General features: G+C 36.6%; 1 protein-coding gene across 1 annotated transcript; it reads left to right on the forward strand.

Annotated features, from left to right (window-relative positions):
* Positions 1–64: 64 nt before the first annotated feature.
* Positions 65–15357, forward strand: LOC139134912 (carnitine O-palmitoyltransferase 2, mitochondrial-like). Its single transcript, XM_070702006.1, has 12 exons — positions 65–272; positions 1591–1631; positions 3250–3452; positions 4014–4073; positions 6658–6761; positions 7833–7966; positions 8807–9009; positions 9631–9901; positions 10414–10606; positions 11478–11651; positions 12214–12436; positions 12836–15357. The coding sequence occupies exons 1-12, from the start codon at positions 192–194 to the stop codon at positions 13156–13158; spliced, it is 2010 nt and encodes a 669-aa protein (XP_070558107.1). The 5' UTR covers positions 65–191; the 3' UTR covers positions 13159–15357.
* The last annotated feature ends 2969 nt before the right edge of the window (positions 15358–18326 follow it).

Below are 18326 nucleotides of genomic sequence, written 5' to 3' on the forward strand. Positions count from 1 at the left end.
GAGAGAGCAGATAGTAATAAAATGGGTGAAAATGTCGAGTTTTTTTTACTAGGTTAAAGGGTTTAAATAGTTTCACTTAGGGTTATAGGTCAACAGTCACTTGTGTTGGCACCGCAGATTTGCCAGGTGATATGAAATGTACTGTCATCAAAACTAATATTGAATCATAAAAGTTTGACATCGTCGATACAATGGCCTGCTTACAAAGATTTTTAAGCGGTAAACCTATACTCTGTACAGCCCCTAATTTGAAAACCTTAGGGGCATGCCAGGTACGTATGTGTGCGGTTTTTTCACTTCGGTCAGATATTGACCCCGGTACCCAGAAACCATCATAATTCATTGGGCAGCAAATGGTCTATGGTTCAGGCATCGAATTGTAAAACCAGTTTGAGTACAGTGCGACACGTATTTCAGCGGAACATAATTTTCAACCTAAAGTATAGTGATGGTCGGCCACTAAATTTGATCTGATCGCACCCGAGGCAACAACTTTAACAAAAAATTGCTGCCCACCATGGTAAATGGCCCTTGGGTTGAAATAAATTTCTCTAAAATAATCACCATACCTCCACAGTTGTACAAGAAGTGCTTTGTAAGATGATGCAAACATCATCATCCAATCCGTATCATGATGTAGATTTTTACATGGCCAGACTTTTACCACATTGACAAGACTGAAGATTAGTGGACACAAAGACATTTTGTTTGAATTGTTAATGGCCTAAGGTTAGGGTTATGGGTTAGGGTTACTAGTATTTAGAGTCCCCTAAGAAAATCCCTCATAGACTGTAACCAAAGGTGTGTCAACTAATCTTCAGCAAATTACAGTTTTCCAACCCATCCAGAACCAACTTTAGCCCAATACCATGGATGGACAAAAATATTTTTGTACACCCATGCGCAATACCAACTCGCCCAGAACCAACTTGCCCGATATCAACTCGCTTGCTGTAGTGTTCGTAGTGTTCGTAATGTACCTGGTGTTATAGATTCCACATACCGTGTGTTGTAGATTTCATGTACCTACGTCTGATACTGTCTGATAGACCATAGAGGGACTGTTGTCAGACTTTACTTGGAGTCGGTAATTTATCGTTTACCCACAAAAATTGATATCAGCAAGTTAGGATTGTGGGAGTTGATATTGGGCGAGTTAGCTCTGGGCAGGTTGGAGATGGTGTGAGTCAACTGGTAGCCTCCTCAGTTGTCCCATAACATTATGTTTTATTGTCAGTATGCAAAGGACAAAGTCCAGTTGAGTAGCATGTAGAGCTAGATGGGTCCAATCCTTGAGGTCAAAGAGACCTCTATGGTCCAGTCAAGTAGACATCATTTCTTACACCTGTTAGTTGAACTCCTCATGACAACTGCAGCAAGTAGTCACTATCGAATGATGTAATCATTTTCCACGCACATTTCCACACAACACATACAAAGTGGTCATTCCTAGACATTCATTCATAGACATACCTGGCAAACAGTACAGGTATATTCATGGCCTCACTCATTAGGATATTTCACTGTTCTGAGATAGTTCCTCATTTTAAATTTAATGGTTAATGTAAACATTCTTCCTCCTTTTACTAGAGTTATTTGAGAGGAAGCAACCAGCATGGCAAACAGTACAGGTATGTATTCCCTCACAGTCTGTGTGGACACTGATACATGGGTAGCACTTCTTACACCTACATGCTTTGTCAAGTACCCTAGGCACTGATGGCTTGTTATTTGAAATCAGACGTGTTACAGTAATGCAGCAAGACAACCTCTACATTTTCAGGCGTCTACTGTGGTACTAAATGGTGTCTCAGATTATGCTAAAGAAAAACGCCGAAAGAATCTTCAGTAAAATGACCCTTTTCATGTTGCTGATTCTATGGTACAGCATTAAGGTGGTGTGCGCGTGAAAATTGAAAGACTCACACTTTTGCTCAAACTTTCCTCAAAGTGAATTTAAAAAATATCCTTTCAAAATCAAGCATAAAAATCAGCGATTACGCTGCAAAATTTGGTACAAGAGTAACAAATCACATAAATATTTACCGATAATGTAAATTCAAAATGGCCACCGTCTCTGTGTTAAGTATATGGGATAAAATGAAATGTCTAATTTTCACAAAAATGAGCTGGAGAAAACTTTATTTACTCCATGAACTTCAAATCGAGCCCCCACAGGTGGTACATGTAGACCAAACAGTATTGAAAAAGTCTTAGCATCTGAATATTGTACACAATGTCTATCCACAGAACAGGGCACCTGTAGATATTAACAGCATTTTTGAAAACTATTCAGTGTCCATCAAATTGGTAAGCAATGCAATTATTGATAGCAAGGGACTATAGATTGTGACATAATCAGACAATAGAGCCTCGAATCAAAAAGCCATCAAACGTTAATATTGCATTTATTAGGCTTCACACTGCCTCTATAGTTACTTTCAGACTTCAGATGACTTTATTTTGAATTCATATTTTGAGGGCAAATATTCCCTCTTTAAGGAAAATCGTCTTTTTTCCTGAAATCATTGTACTATTAGCTTTCAAATTTGTTTTTTTTTTGCTGTAGATTGCTTTTTGATTGTCTCTATTTTAAAGGGACAGCAGCTGTACCTTGTGATGATTTTTTTCACTATTTTTGTCCTTGTTCTAGTCCTTAAAGTGTGTTGAAACACTAAGTGTTCAATTTGTCAACACAGAATTTATACTTGTAGAGTGCACTGTTATTATTTAAGTTTGTATTTTAGTCCAGACTATAATTTACTTGTGCAATATAACTTATGCAGTCTAAATACGTACAGACTTTACAAATTTATTACCTTATATATTTTAGGGAGTAGAACAGGAGACTATAGTTGACAGTCAACACAAAAATAGTGGGAAAAGTGATCACTGTCTTGTGATGTGTGATGCTTCCCTGTAGACTGAAAGATCTGTTGCTCGAGGGCGCTTTATTCCCCCCCCCCAACCTCCATCGAAAGAGGGGAAGTGTAGAGGGCGCCCTCAAGAGATGTATCTTTCAGTCTACTTCCTTTTATGCTTGCCAAAAAAACCTTAGACTCCTACTGTTATCACCACTACTGTAGCTGGCGGTACTGTGCGAGTCAACTATGATTTGCATTATAAGAAGGAAGACTTCTCATAAATCCTGACATTCCTACAAAGATTGTAGCTGTTTTCGCAAAGATGTTACCAGTACTCGAACGATGATAAATACAAACACTAAATATGCTGTTTTATTTGACTTAGTTCATCGGCGCCATCAGATGACTTCTTACCAGCCAGTGTAGTACCCACAATGCACTTTCAACCAAGTCTTCCGAGACTACCAATCCCTAAACTTGAAGACACGTGTGACAGGTATCTCAAGTCCCAAAGACCAGTACTAGATGATGAAAATTTCTCAAAAACAAGCAAGTTGGTGTCGGATTTTCTTGAAGGTGAAGGGAAAGGTGAGCTAAAACACTAAACTTTTAAAGGTTGTAAACCCTCCCCTGTGTTTTATTAGTCTTTCATTTTGCCTTCCCATATTTGCTAAGACTTTAGTTGTACCCAAAGCCCCCATTGATTTCTTGCAGTTTTAAAGTGAGATGTCAAGTAATGATCAGTCACTCTCCGATGATCTTCATAGTTGCAAAAATATTTAAATTGCAAAGCATACATGTACTTGACACACATTTCCATTATCTCTTGTCAGGCAATGGTATTACCATGTTTTCAGATCATGATAGCTGCCTTCAAGATTTTTATTTTGCCAAAATCAATGATAGTGAATACCAATATCTGACCATTGTAGCTGTATAACAACATTTCAGAGGTTACTGAGCCAACTGTTATTTGATGGACAATCCAGTATACCACCATTGGTGTTGCAATGTACCAGTATGATAATTGTAAATTCATTCAACCAGATTCCACTGTTCAATGGTAGAACCTGTCTTCCTATGGTTCTCATTCTAACATTTAGTCACTCAATTTTACGTTGTGAAATGTTTACTTATTCATACATACAGAACTGAATGAAGCATTGATAGCCAAGGATAAGAAGAACAAACACACAAGCTACATTACAGGTACCATACCTATTTATTTGTTAAAACATATAATACTTCTTCAAAAGATAAATCAGGCCAAATTCATGCACACAGTGATGTTTATGGATGGTATATTAAACAAGTGTAACATTAAAGCTTGATGTACAAACCACTACTTTATTCCAAAGTTTACATTCTGATAGAGCAGCTGTTAGCTCGTTGTTATATATGAAATAATAACAATGCTTTTTTTATTAGCTACTATAGACTATAGTCTATAGAAGCTATTGGGATGGGTATCCGTCCGGCGTCCGTCGTCAGTCTGTATGTATGTATGTATGTATGTATGTATGTATGTATGTATGTATGTATGTATGTATGTATGTCCGTTTGTGAGGCGTCCGTCCACTCAAATATCTTGAGAACCGCGGTACTTACTGATTTGATATTTGTTGTGTAGATGAAAAATATGATTTTGAGAAACTATTTTTTTAATTTTTTGATATTGTTGAAAATAGGCAAATTAATGCCAAAAAAGGTGTTTTTGGTAAAAAATCTTCTTCTTCATAACCGCTGGTCAGACAGCTTTGTTATTTGGTATACAGGTCCCTAGGGATAACCCAACTTATATTTGTTCAAATTTGATGAAATATGCAAATGTGTATTTTTAAGGAATTTTTTGTCATTTTTGGTCAAAATTTGACTTACATTGTATGTAATTCTTGTACTGTATAAACCCTATCAATTCACCCAGAAAAAAATAATTAATATGATTTTAAATAATTGAATTAATTAGGAAATCATCAAAGCCAAAATAATGTTAGTGTGGAATTATCAGAATGTTCAACTTTTTTGACAGTTCATAGTGAAATGCTTACCATCTTGGAGGATTAAAACATGTAAAGGCAACTTTCCTGAATCCCAACTTTGATATATTCTGAACCACCATTTATGTTATCTAAAAGAAATTTCTCATAGTAGTTTGTCATGATAGGGTGGTCAAATAAATAGAGATAGAGAAAGTTCTAATTTCCATTTATGGTTGACTTGGTAAGGGTAAAATAAGATTACTTTTTGAGGAAAAAAATAGAGTGGTCAATTAAAAGAGTGGTCAAAGTGATAGGGTTTTTATGGTAAAGCAGGGCTGTAAGATTCCTCATGTGCTATTTATAGCAATTATGCAATCTGTGTAAACAGTGCAATGAAAGTGTAACATGATTCCTTATAATGCTTTTGATGACCTTGAACTTCTTAAGTTACAAACATTTGTCTCTTCAGTGTGCTTTCTCTGAGTATCTACAGTCTCAACTTATTCAACAGAACTTACTTACAATGTTAATTTGAAAGTTAAAATGTGCTTGGTTAATAGGATGAAAATACAGATATAGATAACCAGCTGAAGATTATGTACAACCTGACAGATATGCTGTTTTATTATGACGTAAATCTTGATTTAAGCAAGTCCTGTTTACTTTAATTAGAATGTAATTAACTCTCGTTTATTTGCTATTATAGACTAATATAGTCTGATGAAATATGCAAATCTGTATTTTTATGGAATTTTTTTCCATTTTTGGTCAGGCCATCCTGAAATGAGCTATCAAAGATATCCACCTTCTTCATCAATACATGTGTCACAAAAGGTTATTCTCTACATAACACAGCAGAGCTCTATCAACTGTTGAGTCGCTTGTGTTTTTTCAAAACCGCTGGTCAGACAGCTTTATTGCTATAATATTTGGTTTACATGTCCCTAGGATGACCTTAGTGAGATAATTTCATACAGTCAGGAAATACTTAATTTTGTATCCATGTCTATAGTAGCTTCAGGACTTTGGCCCTTTGTTTTTATTGATTCCTGTCATTGATTTCATCGCATTGGAACATTTTGGCATCAATATTATGTAAGCTCGTCAATGTAAGGTTAAAACAGGGCTGCTAATATTTCTCTTAAGAGGAATTTTATAAAATCAGTCATTACTATAAAATCTACTGAAGTAATTCCACTCAGCAAACTATGAGTTCTTGTGTATTAATTTGTTGTCCATTCAGAGGTTAGTGTGCTATATAGACTCAACCACCTTCATGTTCTCTAGTCAAAATATCTGGTTCAGGGACCGGTGACAAATACAATCCAGACAAAGAAAGATTAAGTTGATTTGTCTTCTTGAAAAAAAATGCAACTATGCTTTGACTTGGTGAATTTCAGTTCGTATTCCCTCTTTGAAATTGTGTATAATTTCACTTGATGTACAAGAAGACCAAACCGACTGCCTTACATTTGCTGTTTGGGAGTGGTTCTTCTTTCATAACCTGTTCCTTGAAATGATCAACAGCTTGCCCACAGCTCAAGGATTTCATTACAAAAGTAGTTCAGCAGTAAAATCATGAAATTGTTCGAGCAAAGTTCATATGCTTATGCAAAATGAAGAAATTCTTGGCTTATGCACATGATAAGTATATTATTCCATGATGTTTGTTTCATCCAGCTCATAAAACTACTAGTGGCGTAATAACTGTATCATTGCATATTTCAAATCAAGGTGACATGGCACATGTAAATAAGTCAAAGTGAAGTAGGTTCATGATAAAATGATATTTGCAATGCAAATTTATATTTCAGGTCCTTGGTTTGATATGTACCTAGAAGCGAGAGTGCCTGTAGTTTTAAATCATAATCCATTTATAACATTTAACATGGATCCAAGACCAGAATATAATGATCAGGTGAGATGCCTTTATGTCATTTATAAATGGAATGTTCAAAGCACCAAAAGAAAGCCAATTTCATTACTTTCAATTGTGTATGTCCATCTTAGCTCCTGTTCCTCAGTACGTCCCACTGTCTCTCTATCCGCAGACCAAATTTACAGAGCTCATAATTCAAACACGTCTGAACAAAATATGTCCGTTTTAAGGTATCAGGAATTTTTATCTAGATCTCAGTTGAGTCTTGCAGATATCACTTGCATAGTTAAGAAAGATTTGAATACTTATATTTTCTCATCAATGTCAAAATTCTCCTTTATTGATGGAAAAATTGATTTGATAGTCAGTAAATACACTTAAAGGGCTTGTTGCACAGTCAATAAAGTCCAATTGCAATATCTTAATTTAGATTTGTTTTTTTAGTCTTTATCATTTATGTTTTGTTGAAACAATCTATTTTGCAAAATGATTTTTGTCCATATTAAAATAATGAAAATATAATTAACAGCTGTGCTTCTTGCAGTTGTTGTGAGTAACATGTGGCTATGTGATGGTCTGCATTGATTCAATACCTCATAGAATAAGATCTTTTCATTGAAGAACTGTCATTTTGAGTAAATCATCAGCATTCCTCAACCACAACTGCAATACTTTGATTTTCCCATTGCACACAATTGGTTTCTTTCCAAGTTCTATTATTTACAACACTACCAGTATGTTTTTTGTAAAGAGTTGAATTATATGGTCAACCCCCTTACCAATTTGCTTAAACTTTTTATGGGTCTTCAGTGAATACTCACCATGAACGGTATTGCCATCTGTATTTATGGAGGTCAGAGTTGTAAACTAAGCTATCTCCCGGTAGAATTTTTGAATGTTCAGTGAGTAGTTTGAAATTGAAAGTATTTGACCGTAAGATTTACCATGCATTCTCTCGGTATCATGTAAGCACCATGTGCATACATTGACTTGTACCATGTACATATATTGACTTATATTTGACTTGATCAAGGTAGTAATGTGTTGTGGAATTTGTCTGCAGAAGTTAATGATCTTTTCTCTTGCTTTTCTATTATTTGCATGGAATAGGTAATACGCTCCACAAATTTCATAGTGTCTGCAATGAGGTTTATGAAGACTATAAGGGCAGGAATTTTGGAACCTGAAGTTTTTCATCTGAATCCATCCAAAAGTGACACGCAATCATTCCGCAATGTTGTCAGGTAAGTGACTGTATGTTTTCTCTTGCTGCCTGGAGTTTGCCACTTTTCCCCTATAACAGTGACTGTCATGACTTTCATGAGCTCAGAGAGCACCCCTTTCAGCCAGTTTTGACCTTCAATCTGACCAGTGCACTCCATGTACATGTGCACAATTGTGATCACTAGTGCATATATGTCATGAATAGGTCTAGCGCTGTTCACGGTTATAGGTTTGTTACTAAATATAGCTGTACGCGCGCGGCATCGGACACGCAGCTTGAAATGCGGACAGATTTTATCAATGTTGCATGCATGGCTGTTTTTGCAGCTTGTACTCTGAGCTGTGAATATTTTTTTTAGTATTCACTGTTACACTAGTAGTCGCCCACTGAGATGTATTTTCGTCATTCTTACACACCTAATTTTCAAAAGCGTACTCTAAAAATGCGGACAAATATTTATTTTTGCATATTAATGAGAGAACAGTGACATAAACTGTGAACGGCCCATTGGTCAAAAATCTCCAAGTATACCCGTTGCTTTGATTGGTTCATTGCCCAAGTATTAAAAGTACAGGAATAAGATGCTTGGAATGTTTAACAGTTGCGCAAAAATTAGTTGTTCTGGGTGCCTGTTTCATTGTAAACCTAAAAGAATATAACGCCCAGAAGGTCCATTTTATGATCTAAACCATTCCTTCATGTATCAAAAACTGTTTGTATGGTAAGGGAGGTTATCAAGGTATTAACCCTTCCATTCTTTGTTTCAATACAACAAACAGAAAAATCTACAAAAATGACATTTATTTGGTGCAAAACTTCTTTGTTCAAGAGTTACAAATTTTCTCTTTCTGTTTTCTAGATGGGTACCAAGCTCCTTATCCTGGTATGCAGCATATCTCTACAAGGCTTTCCCTCTTGATATGAGTCAGTACAAGAATCTCTTCAACTCTACCAGGATACCAAAACAACACAAGGATGAACTTTTCAGTGATACCAGTGCGAGACATATCGTCGTCATGAGAAATGGACACTTCTATGTCTTTGATGTAATTGCCTCAGATGGTAAGTAATATGGTTGTTATAAAATTTGCAATGTAGCAAAACTTAATATACCCTTTGTTAACCACCAAACTTTGATCCCCTCAAGGGGTTCTGAAAGTACTAATAGAATACTTGTACTTGCCTTGTGGTTGTCACAAGTCACGCTCATATTTTCAATCAGCACTTTACCATCAATGCTGTGTGATTCAAAGGAAGCAAATCCGACATTTGAAACTTAGAGATTCCATTATAGCAATAAACTGTTTACCCCATTCTGTGTTTATGGATCCACACCAGCAGTTGAAAACAATGGGTCTGGGCCAAACTATTTAGGTGACAGGACCAAACTTTCAAAATACAAAAACGTAATGCCAAATATTACTGGCCAACTGATAGTCAGAGTGGCAGCTGGTGCATGAGCCAAAATCATTTCTGGTTCCTCTATCTCAAATGCTGATTTTCATGCAGATCTCTGATCTGCCAAAATGAAATTTGACACTCATTGTCGTGATATGTTTAAAAACTGTATACACACATTAAGCCTGCTATTTCATGCAACTACCAATCAGCATGACTCATTCAATAGACATTTAAACCATACTTTGCTACCTCTTACTTTTAACAAACCATGTCATGCAACAGGTTCTATCATACCAGCAACTGAAATCCAAGCCCACCTGGAACACATTATATCAGACAAGACACCTGCACCAGAGCACGGGGTTGGAATATTGACCACAGAAAACCGTGATACCTGGGCATCTCTCAGAAGTCAGCTAGAAGAAGCCGGCAATGCAGACACATTGAGATTAGTAGATTCTGCTGTCTTCTGTCTCTGCTTGGAGGATGCAGCACCTGGTATTGACCCAGAATCTCTCACAAGACTCAAGTTATATGGAGATGGAGTAAATAGGTAAATGGTCGCCCATGTTCACATCAACTAGACTTAGATGTCAGTTAATTGAACTTTAACCCATATATTCCTCACATGACTAACATTGCATAACTGAGCGGGTTAATGTTAATATCTTGGTACAGCTATCTGAATTAAGTAAAAGGATATTCAATTCCTGCTACTGTATGTTATCACTTCTGTACTATAATAGACACATACATATTGTAACAGAAAACACTGTTTGTACAGCCTGTGCTCACAGCTGTAAATGACATACATAATTCAACTACATCCTCTTGTTCTGACTGACAAATTACAGGTATGATATGTCCATACTCCTCACATGGCTCAGGTAAATGAGTTCAATACAGCTCATGCATTTATACTGAAACTTCCTGACACTAGACACAAAGTTTTGCTTTCAGGAGACATTTAGCCCAGTCAGTTTACACATTGTTGATCAGTTCCTTGGACTCAGTAGACTGTTAATATCTGCTCAGGTCACTAGATTTGTTCCTTGTTGCATGCAGGTGGTATGACAAATCTTTCCAGTTGATTGTGTGTAAAGATGGTACATCATCAATCAACATGGAACATGCATGGGGAGATGGAGTAGCCGTGGTCAGGTTCATGGACGATGCCTTCAAAGACAACATTGACAGACCAGCCTTGGCACCTGGTACTCCACCAGCTAAGGTGGACTCCGCCCAATCTGTTAGAAAGGTGACATGAAATTGATTCAACTGAAATGTAACACTGTGAACCAGAAAATTGTCAGTGCTGTTTTATATTCATGCAATATTGTTCTTGGTCATGTTCACATCTGCAAAATTGAACTGCACTAACATATTTATGTATACCCACATGTTTACTCAAAGGAATTTGCCGGTAGATTTCAATTTCAGGAAAGCATAAAGCTGCAATTGTCCAAAGTATAAAGGCAGCCATATGTACCTGGTACTCAACTTGTTTTCCAAGGAGAACATTTATTAACGTGTTCACTTGTCTGTGATAAATTTTTGCTAGGGTTTTAAGTATATAGGATATTTATACCAAATAAGAGAACATAAAAGCATGAAAACAAAATTCCGACTTTTCAAAAATATTTCATTAAAATATTACACAAAAAGTCATAGAATTTTAATTCTCGTGTTTAAATTCTCTTGCGCTAAAAATACATTGCGTACACTTTTCTAAACATCCTCATATACAAAAATTATCTGAAATATTAATACAATGTGAGAGTAGCTGTAGTTTGCAGCTGCAAGGAAGGTGCTCTAACAATATCCAAAATTTGTTTGCTAATGCTATCATTGAAATTTACATAACAGAATTCCTTGAAACCCTCATTTTGTTATCCTTGATTCTCCCCGATATACATAGCAGGCAATCAGTACAATGGTGATTGCCAAATATCCGAATGAATCTCGTTTACTGTAGCACTGATGAAAAACATTTGTCCATTTTGCTCTAATAAAGTTAATTATTGAGCGTGTGTATCTGTGAATCACACCAGATGAAAGTTTGACATGATTCCAACGTGATTGTAAGTTATATTTTGATTCTCTCCCTCTGTTTCTTTGCACATCTGCAGTTGGAGTGGAACTTGACACCAGCCATCAAGGAGGGCATAGACAATGCAACAAAGTCATTTCACCAGTGTACAAGCAGCTTGGGTATGCACACACTTGAGAACAAAAAACTGACCAAAAGTGTCTTCAAAGAATGTAAAGTCAGTCCAGATTCCATGATGCAGTTGTCATTTCAGGTTTGTGTAATAATTTTGATGCTTAAATTTACTCAAAATATATTGCAGAGTGAGGAAATACGAGCAAGTCAAATTATAGCAAGAGAACACAGTGTAGTCAAGAAATATTTTCCATTTTTCTTTATGAACCGGTGAGTGATCTGAAATATTTTTGTTACAATTAATATATTTTATGACATTACAAACAAACACTAAATATTTTGTAACAAATTGGTTGCAATATGTCTGGTATTGATGATAATATGTGGAGTCATTGATCGTAAAGTACTCGGAAAAATTGTCATCCATGCAAAGTGCTGACTTCATCACAGTTTCCATACTAAGAATGAAAATCTGCAAAAAAAGAGATGCATGTTCCGGCAATGATTTCATTGAAATTCATGCTTGTGTAATGAAATTACTTCAAACCAATTATTACATATCTTGGTAGCACAAGTAAGCTTTTCTCAAAATTAGTTATTTCCTTATGAGGTGTTCACAGTTAAAACTGCGATCATTACAACCATTACAGCTTCCATTGTTTATATTATTCGCTATTCCATCTATTTGTTGCTCCATGTAGATGGCATACTATCGGCTAACAGGAAGAACTACAGCTACTTATGAATCCTGCAGTACGGCTGCATTCAAACATGGCCGCACAGAGACACTGAGATCTGCCACCATTGAGACAAAGCAGTGCAGTGAAGCATTCAGCCAATCAGGGATCAGTAATGATGAAAAGAGACAGCTACTCATGGCTTGCTCTGATAAACATAATCAATTGACTAAAGAAGCAGCAATGGGTGAGAAAAAAGTGTATTTTATTGGAACTTCTCATGTTTGTGCTACCCCATTGAACCCTGATCCCCTGTAATATACGCATACAACGTTATGTGAGATTTTATGCACAGATAGGGATAAAACAGTTAACATCACATCTCATTTACCATTGCTATGTTATGCTGGTATAATGTTAATGTTAATGCATACTAGTAACATGTATATGAAAAGTCACGGTTATTTGTACGTTACATCTTTACATCCATGTATTTTTATTATATTGAGTAACGTCATCTGATTGCCCATCAAGGTATGATACTTTAAGCTGTGTTATCTCCACATGTCAAAGCAGAGCTCAACAAGTAGCAATGTTGGACAAGTTTTCACAGCAAAACACAATTATTTTTGTTCTTTGCCTGTAGGGCAAGGATGGGATCGTCACATGTTTGCTCTGCGCCATCTTGCCCAGGACAGCGGACGCAGTCTGACAATCTTCGAAGACCCAGCATACAAAGCTATCAACCATATCATTCTGTCCACCAGCACTCTGGCCAGGCCATCCATTCTCTTTGGAGGATTTGCACCCGTAGTCCCCAATGGGCTTGGAATTGGCTACCAGATAGGGGATGAAAGATGTGGATGTAACGTAACAAGTTATCCAACTTCTCCTGATGCTGCAGGTTTTGTGGAGTGTGTCGGCACAAGTCTCAATGATATTTACCATGTCCTGTCAAACACCAAATAATTTGCCATGGATTGTTAATTTCCATACGGTTGCTGTTGTCATGATATGGAAGTAAATTTTTTTTCTCTTTTTACATTTCATTTAAAAGCACACTTGATAGTTTCTATAAAGGTTTGTGTAGGATAAAGATGTACAGAGTCAACTCCAGAACCAACAAGTTGAAAAGATTTCCTATTCTGATTTGTTGAAGTACAGTGATCAGGTCAATCTTTACAGTTTGTTTGATAATTTAATGTTGTCAAATTTAAGTTTCTGAGGTGCAAAGACTCACTAGTATTGCAGACAACATTAAACTGGTTTAACCATCAATGTCAGCATTAGCCGGTGCATAGCAATACCCTGCAATGTCGTAATTGTTCCCTACCTGGCATTGCAAACTGTTACTTTTAAGGCAGAATACACCTCAGGGACAGATTGTGGGATGTTCACATGTTTAAGACACTCTTTGTGGATTCATTTTAAAAGCCCATAGAGTAAACAAAGCTTTCACCATCTTGTTTTGGAAATAATTATTGAAGATAACACAGGGTTATACATGCAATTTTGAATTTTAAATATTGATAATTATTGGTATCAATAGGTAATTTCTGCTTCTCCCAACCAAAAGTTTATACAGTTATCCTTTAATTGTGAAAGACGGCTCTGTAAACTTTAAAATGTTCAGTTTTGAGGTGCTCATTACCTTAAATGTCATCACAGTACAAGAGTTGTCTTTGTACTAGGATATAATATATGGAAAGAAGACAGTGAGGTGTAAATAACTCATTTCTTTTGTGTTTTCTTTCAAAATTGCTAAGTTTAATGCTGTCACAACAACTTTTGATAAGGTTAAAATGAGAGTATCTCCTACAAAGGCATTTCAAATTAATCTTTTAAAACTTTCGGGGATATTTGTAACTCATAAATTATGTATCATTCACGTCTTATTAGCTTGTTATTAGCCTTCAATACAGCCGATAATATCTGGCTCTAAAATTTACTCAGTTGACACAATACTGATTACTGGTTGCATGGTGTAAAATTGTTTTGATACAAATGATATAACGTTGATTACAGTGTAATCTTAATCCACTAGACAATATCCCAAGACTGTAAGATTTGTCATTTAAAGGAACTCCCTGCCATGATAGCCATTGTAAGGGGTGCCTTAAGGGATGGTTCATCCAGTATAACAATCACCTGTGATGCAGGCTACATGTCTTAAATCCCATTGGTCCATTCTGTGCTCACCAACAATAATGGCACAATAATTATTATTTGTGCAATGCAATGTGATGTGCAGACCATGAGAGTTGATTTGGCATGATGACTTACTCTCTCAAACTTTGGTGTTTGTATTCCAGCATTTTTCTTATGTGTTATTTGTTTGTGACTGTGATTGTTGTCAATGCTGCGGGCAAGTTGCCCGCCCTTTGTATCCATGACAGCTTCAAATACCTCCACGTCTGATTTCAGATGATTTTCAGATTCAACAAATATTTTGTGAAACCATGTTGCTAGGTTGATGACAATAATAGAAACTCACTTCAATAAAGTGTACTGGAACTCATTTAAAGATTAAAAAGTGTGGTGTGAAAATTATTCCAAGTCAACCAAAGAATATTTGGTGGCAATGTCATCTAGGATGACTTTCAACAATGCAATTATTTCATAGACCTGTTTGGTTAAAATGCAATTTACTATGAATGTACAAGTCTATTACAAATTGTAATTTTAAATACAGCAAATGTTTCTTACTTTTCAATAATCTTCTTTCTTTACGTCTGATGCTTTTGTGTTATCGAAAAGGATTTTATTGACAAAGCAGTGAAAGTAGTGTATTATGTTGAATTTGTATTCCCAATAACATCATGCCAATGTGAAAGCTGCAGTGTTTTGTTAAAAGGCATTCCGAATTCAAGGGATTGTCAATTTCAGGACATCTTATCTGTTTCAGGATATACACCTTCAGGGTTTTTTCACTTTGTAAATTGTAAAAATTGTTATCAGTACAAATAAAATCAAAACAGTTTACAATCTATCATGCTATAATGTAGCTTCCCTACTTACCGGAATCACCGTCTGAAATACAGCATATTTCAAGGAAGTGTTAATTTCTCAATACATCAAATCCACGTTTAGGATGTATCTTCTGGGTTCTTATAACTACACTGTTAGTTTTCTTACAAGGTCAAATAAAGCCAGATGTTGATAATTAAATTTTGTGTGAAGTTTTTGAATGATGTACACCGACTCTTCCCATCATGTGTTGAAGATTGTATTGCATTGACGTAGTTGTACTGTAACAGTTGTTAACACAATATAATACCATGAATTTGTTTTCAGTTTCATCTTAAATTTATAGGCTTGTGTTGGCACCAGATTGTCTCATCAGAAAATTTACCGACCAGACAATTTCAATGGAAAACAAAAGGCTATCACACCTGACTAGAACAAAGGTGATCCCTGGGATCACAAACAGTGCCTGTAACCTGTTCACCCCCAATTCCCTGTAAACAGGTCCACGACCACCATTGATAACAATGGGATCAGTCCAAACCACGGTGGTGAAAGGGTTAAGACATCCAAAAAGATAGTAATCAGTCGAGAAGGACAGTAACTGTAACTCTCCATTGGCCCATGTAGGGTTTCTCATCTTCTTCAGTGTTGATTTGCCGTCATTGCCCACACCATGATGTGATATTCTTTAAAGCAAAAGTACCTGCCAAATATCTTAGTTTAACATTATTTAATAAATGTTCTTTGATGTTCTGCTGGTACCAGGTTTGTTATTGTTGAAAAGAAACTTTGTTGTGTAACACCACATTGGAACTGGAAAAAATTGATCACATTTGGCCCATTTGACTGTTGTACCCAAACAAGCCTGCAGTTTGGAATTAAACTGATGCATGAAAATGTTCAATGTGGGACTGTATACCTCACAAGAGAGTCACATATTACACCTTGGAAGTATTTCTACGGACAACTCAGATTTCCATGAGAAACCCACTATAAATATAAGGCCAATCAAGCCACGTTTGTGTACCTCTATATGCACTGTACAACAACAGATTGGTGATGGTTGTTCACTGTTCATCAACGATAACATGTACCTCGCCACTGATTGCAAATCTACAGATTGGTTGTCCTGACACCAAACCCTCCACTTTTTATTCAGAATTTTAGTTTAGATACACCACATACACGCCCATGGTCTGTCACACAAAGGACAATTTCTTATGGAATTGGTAAATCTGCAACATGCTTGGAGGAAGTACCACAGAGAAACTGATCCATGTATTTGTGACATCCCATTGAAGTATTGCGTAGATTTCATCCACACCCACTACAGACAAGCAGTGTCATTTACAACATTTGTAAAATCTACTAAAAAGTGCTTTAGCACACTTGGTCCATCAGTCAAATTTGACATCATACCTCTACTTACTGACTTGCACTGGCTTCCAATTGAAGATCATGTTAAATTCAATTTTTTTGTTCATAACTTTCAAAATCGTCAACTGAAGGGCATCTGTGTCTTTCCTGTGATCGATCAGTTGTGTTCTGGGAATGAAACTCAGTTGAAGACGATACGTTGCATTTGGTTTAGGTGTGATACTGCTGCCAGTGCCAAGCAAATGCAGATAGAAGCATAGCAAGAATGCCACTTCTGTTTGTATACCACTTCTTTAGAACATAATATATAGTCTAGAGATAAACCGTGCAATGAATTTTAGTTGTTTGTTATGTTACTACATTTACTTAAGCAATAACCCCCGCCGCAGGAGGGTATACACGAGATTTCGGTACAATGCGCGACATATAGCACGAGCCGATAGGCGAGTGCTATATGGAGCGAATTGTACCAAAATCGAGTGTATACCCGACTGCGAAGGGGGTTATTGCTATTATATTATATCAACTTGCGTGTATTTGTTGTCTTACTTGGATATTTTCATCATTCTAAGCGCCAAATGCAGAAAACGGACGTCTGAGAGATCGAACGTCGGAAATTCTGCGCCCGAGACCGAGCATTTTTATAAGTTGGGATTCCGTACAGGCACACAGTATCCTACGATAAATACGCATTACGTCCATATGGACATTGCATTTTATTCGCATGCAACACGAACGATACTTTCAAAAAATACCTGCTGCACTCACACAGAAAATGGGTCAAGAGTTCAAATCAAAAGAAAAAAGTAACAATTTTTTTCGTAAATTTACATAAGAACAATAGTCCTGGCTTTTTTGGCATACTGAAAATAGATTTGTCTCATTCTGTACCGCATACCGTCGCGACATTCAGTGGTGGCACAGTGAAGTTACAGGATCTATTTTTGATGAATAATTTGGACGTTAATTGTACCAGAAAACAAGCAGTTTTAAAATAATCCAGACTTGCGATGACTGCAACTGTGATGAACAGTTGTGCAGATTCTGAGTGTGTTGCCCGATGCAGGAGAGCTGGACGCTGACACTGCTCGTTGCATTTGATGTCAAATATCGTCGCAGTCGCCAGGAGTCATCCCATTGTTATTTTGAACTTCTTGGTCTACATCGTTAGGACATCCCAATCTGTTATAGCCCAAACTTTGGTAAATAATATCTGACATACCGTTACTGTGAGGAAGTGTCAATTTATTTGTGTATGAACGAATACTATCTTCATTTTAAAGAGCGGTACTAGGATATATCGCGTCTCGACTCCCGCAAAGTGCACGGTGCGCAGTCGCCCTAATATTTGTGTGCATCATACCCCAAACGTGCTGCTTCAGAGATGTCTTTCATCATCGATCCCAACTTATTTACACCAAGAGGTGAGTTACAGACCCACACTTTATCTGTGTATCAAAATTCGGTCTTCAGTCTTTGAAACAAAGTGGACTGTTTCGGTCTTTCTCGAGGGTCTATTGTTTAGATAGGTACGTTCAAATGCACCGACCGGGCAATTTTCGAAAATGCTGGTTTAGGGCCCGTTTTAGCACTGCTATCAGTGCTAAACAGTATTTTAGCATCGGTGGAATGAGCTCTCGTCCAATCAGAATGGCGCATGGTAGCATGATATAATATAATCCTTCTATTAACCATTGAAAATCCCTTTAAAGCAATAATAGGTGTAGGATTTTGCAGTGTTCCAAGGCTATATGTGGCTGTGGCCGATAGTTCTGCCCTACAATGTGAATAGA

The sequence above is a fragment of the Ptychodera flava genome, chromosome 6 (genome assembly GCF_041260155.1).
Source record: "Ptychodera flava strain L36383 chromosome 6, AS_Pfla_20210202, whole genome shotgun sequence".
Taxonomy (NCBI): Eukaryota; Metazoa; Hemichordata; class Enteropneusta; family Ptychoderidae; genus Ptychodera; species Ptychodera flava.

Bases quoted from the DNA above. Each gene is read 5' to 3' on its own strand.
- LOC139134912 (XM_070702006.1), top strand. From the start codon at position 192: ATGGCCTGCTTACAAAGATTTTTAAGCGGTAAACCTATACTCTGTACA. The intron at 6,762-7,832 runs GTGAGATGCCTT...TGCATGGAATAG, and splicing joins GACCAGAATATAATGATCAG to GTAATACGCTCCACAAATTT. The intron at 7,967-8,806 runs GTAAGTGACTGT...TCTGTTTTCTAG, and splicing joins TCATTCCGCAATGTTGTCAG to ATGGGTACCAAGCTCCTTAT.